This window comes from Plasmodium reichenowi, chromosome 9 (assembly GCF_001601855.1).
Source record: "Plasmodium reichenowi strain SY57 chromosome 9, whole genome shotgun sequence".
NCBI lineage: Eukaryota > Apicomplexa > Aconoidasida > Haemosporida > Plasmodiidae > Plasmodium > Plasmodium reichenowi.
This window is the reverse complement of record NC_033654.1, coordinates 926,473-931,226: the sequence shown is the minus strand read 5'-3', so window position 1 is coordinate 931,226 and position 4,754 is coordinate 926,473. Positions and strand designations below refer to the sequence as shown.

Genomic DNA, 4,754 nt, shown 5'->3' with positions numbered 1-4,754 from the left:
AAAAAAAAAAAAAAAAAAAAAAAAAAAAAACAAAAAAAAAAAAAACAAATAAATAAGGAATGCACAATATAAGAAATATATTTTTAAAAATATTTATGATTATAGTATTCTATCATATATGTATTTTCAATTTTTAAAATGTAAATAATTAAAAATACAAACCATTTTTATATGTACATATTATGATTAAAAATACATTTTTTTTATGTTGGAACTCATTACAAAAGTGTACAAATAAAATAAATGGTTTTTCCTTGAAAACTCTTGTCAATTTTTATTTTCCCCCCACCCATCCTTATTAATATTAATATTTTTAATATAGTTGTCTTTTTAAAAAGTATAAAAATAAAGAATATATATATATATATATATATATAAATAAATAAAAATATGTACATATATATATTATAAATAATTTTATGTATATTTTCTTATATTTTCTTATATTTCTCCGTATTTTTTTTTTTTTTTTTTTTTTTAATTTAAAAAATGTACGATATTTGATATATGCTAAAATAAGTTTCATAAGGCAATTTTATTATATTTACATGATATTTATATGATATGATTTTTTTTTTTTTTATTTTTTTTTTTTTTTATTTTATTATTTTTTTTGTCTAAGTTGTAAAATACCATGTGTATGAAATTAAAATAATTATGAGTTGTTAGACCTTGAAAATTTTATGAATTATTCTTTAAAAATAGAATGTGAGATTTTATAATTTTTTTAATGAATTTTTTATATATTGGGGAATTATAAAATTATATAACACATATGTACATATATAAAAAATATATAGCATATATGCATATATATATATATATATATATATATATATATATATATATGTGTGTTTGTGTTTGTGTTTAATAAAAAATTTGTTGTGATATATGATTATTTTTGTTTTTATAAGATGAGAATAAATGACAAGGACGAGATTGTGAACATTTTGTTTACAGTATTTTTGGTATTATTACAACAATTATCTCTATTATTTATAATATTGAATAGTACAAAAAATTATATGTATTTAATATTTATGGTTGTTGATATATGTTTATGTTTATATATAATATGTAGTCTTTACGATAATAAAAATGCAGGTGTGAAGATATCAAATCAATGGATGATATATATGATAACGTTAAGTATGAAGATGACAAGTTTTTGTTTTTTTATAAAAGATAAGATAGAGATAAATGATAATAAAGACAGTATTTTTTTAATATATTTTAGTAATGATATATTAGCATATAACTTAATATATATAACACCTTTTATATATTTATTATTTTCTTTAAGAAGTAGAAATATTTTAGAAAACATATTAAATAATAAAATAATTATTGAAAATATTTTAAGTATTGATGTAAATATAATTAATTTATTTGATTTGATAGACATCATATTTATGTATTCACATTTAACTAGTATATATAAAATATTAAACGATAATGATATATATAAATTACAAAAAACATTTATTATGTTAATAATTGTGTTAGTATCATTAATATTGTTTGGTTTTTATTTTCCTATATATACTAATATTGAGAAGTCTTATTCATATAATCAGGGAGAAAATTTAAGTATTATACAAGATGATAAAGTAGATAAGGGTTATAGGAATAATAAGCACCATAATGTTCTTAGTAGTGAAGAGAATAATGATAATGATGATTATGATGAAGATGATTATGATGATGATGATGATAATGCAAATTATAATCAATTAAAAGATGAAGTTAATGACTATAAGAAAGAAAATATGACCGTTCCGAAAAATAAAATGTCTATACAATTAAAAAAAAAAAATAAGAAGAATGGAAAACATTTGTTATTATCAAATAATCATATATTTGAAAATAATAAAAAGCAATATAATAATTACCATCATGATAATATGGATAGTACCATACATAGTATAAGAGAAAGTAATGTATCATCTATTACATCTTTAAATTCGAAAGAATCTACATATGTTTCTTCTTATAAATCCAAACAATTAATAAAAAAAAAATATTCATCATCTATGTCGTCATCATTTCATTCACACCATTCTACATCATCAAATGAAGCATCTTCTTCAGTATATTTACCATCTCTCTCTTCAATAAATTCAAGAACCAAAAAAAATAAATCGAATAAATTATATCAAAGTAGATATAAGGATGTATATACGGATGTGTATATAACGGCAAAATTTCACTTTATCGTTGGGTTTCTTTTAATAGACACTCCATTTTTAATATACAGGTAAAAAAAAAAAAAAAAAAAAAAAAAAAAAAAAAAAAAAAATATATATATATATATATATAAATATATATATGTATACTTGTGTGAAGTGTCATATACCCATTTAACCATATGTATGCCCATCCTGTTACAATTTCATTTTCTTTTTTGTTCAGACTCCTTTTTTGTATTAGGTATAAAGTGATGCTTACGCTTATCGTAAAAAATATTTTGTTTCTACTTTTTCGATCATACAAACTAAACGAGTACAGACTTATAGAAAAAGAAAAGCATAAAAAGAAAAAGAGTAAATTCGATTTTCATTTTTACAATATATTTAAATATGACAGTGAAACGAATGCTCATGGAAATGATGGAAATTTAGAAAACGATAAAGAAGCATCAACAAATATTCTACACATGGTTGATCGTAATAATAATAATTTATTGGAACGTAATAGCTTATATGAGAAAAAAAAAAAAAAAAACAGAAGAAGAAGGAATATATTATATAATGAAACATCTATCGCAAGATTAAACAAAAAATTTTTTAACGGATATGTAAAAAGTAGGAATAGTTTAGAATTTAAATTAAAAAAAAGTAAACAAAGAAATAAAAACATTTTAAAAAAAAAAAAAATGAAAAAGAAAAAAAAAAAGAAAAATCAAGTACTTGAAATTTTCAAGGAAGAATTCAAAAAAAATTCGCAAAAGGAATTTTATGACAAGCTAGCAAAGGAAATGAAAAATTATAAAAGTACTACAAGTTGTGATAATAATAATGATAATGATAATAATAATGACAATAATAATGATAATAATAATGATCAAAATAATAATAATAATAATAATAACCAACTTGTAGAAAGATATATTAATGATAATCCAAATGAAGAAAATAAGGAAATCGAAAATGTAAGTGAAAATATTTATTCTATAGATAATAAAATTGATAGACATATTATACATAGTAATCATTATAATGACAGCACTCCTCTAAATACCAAAAGTGAAAAAAATTGTTGTAAATATAGAAATATTAAAAAAATGAAAAATAAAATAACATCAAAATCATTAGTAACGACAAAAGCCAAATTAAAGCCTTCGTGGAAGGATAGATTTCGTATGAGAAGAAAAAGAAGGAATTTTTTAAAATTAATTTATAAATTAAAATATAAAAGAGATATTCCTATATATCATTTTCAAGTGCGAGATCATTTATTAGCTTTATATAATTTTCTTTTTAAAGGTTGGAATAATGTAAATTTTGTATACTTTGATGATAAGTTGATTTTTTCATATATAACAAATTTTCGATTCATGTTAGTAATATTATTAGATTATATATTAAAATGTGGAATAACGTTTTTTTTTATTTTTATATTATTAAGAAGTCATATCTTTATACAAAATAAAGATGTAATATATATACATGACATCCCTATAAAAAAAAACCTTGTTGAAGATAACTTAACATTTCCACACAGTTTTAATCTTTATAATTATTCCCATATATCATTACCTAATAAATCCATAGATATAAAATATATAAATAGACATGTAGAAGATCATAGTGATGATTATACTTATATATTTAATAATGATAATAATAATAATAATGATAGTAATAAGTTGAAAGGATATATAAATATGGATATCTCACATAATATGTTTAATTCAAAATGGAATGAAATATTTTTAATAGATAAAATATATTTATATATATCTGTACTATATTTCTTTATCTATTTTTTATTATTTATACGAACTTCTACTTTTCTAGATATTTTATTTGTTGCTCTATTTAATACTATAGCACACTTATCTTTCTATTTCTCCTTAAAGCAATTCATTTTATTTTTTTATACATTTAATGGTAATATATATAATAGAGATTATATATATTATCATCAACATATAAGAAAGTTAAATTATAACTTTGAGTACTTTTTTCTTTTATTCTTTAATATACATTATTTCATATCCTTTATAAAGCACTTTTCTCTTTTCATGCGTATACTTTTTAATATAAAGTATATATACTACTACAGAAGTTCTCACCCAAGTAAGAAATTGATAAAAAAAAAGAAATGTAAAAGGAAATATATATATATATATATATATATATATATATATATATATATATTCATTTATTTTAGCCTCTAGTGATAAGGAACTAAAATATTCAGTCAGTGTGTACATTTTATTTTTAATATGTAAATATTGTTATGCCCCTATAAATTTGAATATGCTTTTATTTGGTCAGAATATATTAAATAATATTATATTAATAGATAATATAAATAGCTATACGTGGTTAAATATCTTTCTCCTGATATTATTCAAGACAATACAAATATTAATCACACAAACAAATTATTTCATTATAGGTCTTTTCATTTTACATATACTTTTATACATTATATATGCTATACATGCACAAATATTAAGATATATTATTCTTCGAAAAATTGAAATATTGTATGTTTTTAAAAACATCTTAATTTCTATGTATAAC

General features: G+C 19.1%; 1 protein-coding gene across 1 annotated transcript; it reads left to right on the top strand.

The window, feature by feature from the left end:
* Positions 1–914: 914 nt before the first annotated feature.
* PRSY57_0922500 (putative membrane protein) lies at positions 915–4,754 on the top strand (the record flags this gene model as incomplete). The annotated part of the gene is made up of 3 exons (XM_020114800.1): positions 915–2,257; positions 2,413–4,301; positions 4,396–4,754. Coding segments are annotated over 3 exons (3,591 nt in total), but the record flags the coding sequence as incomplete, so codon positions are not given.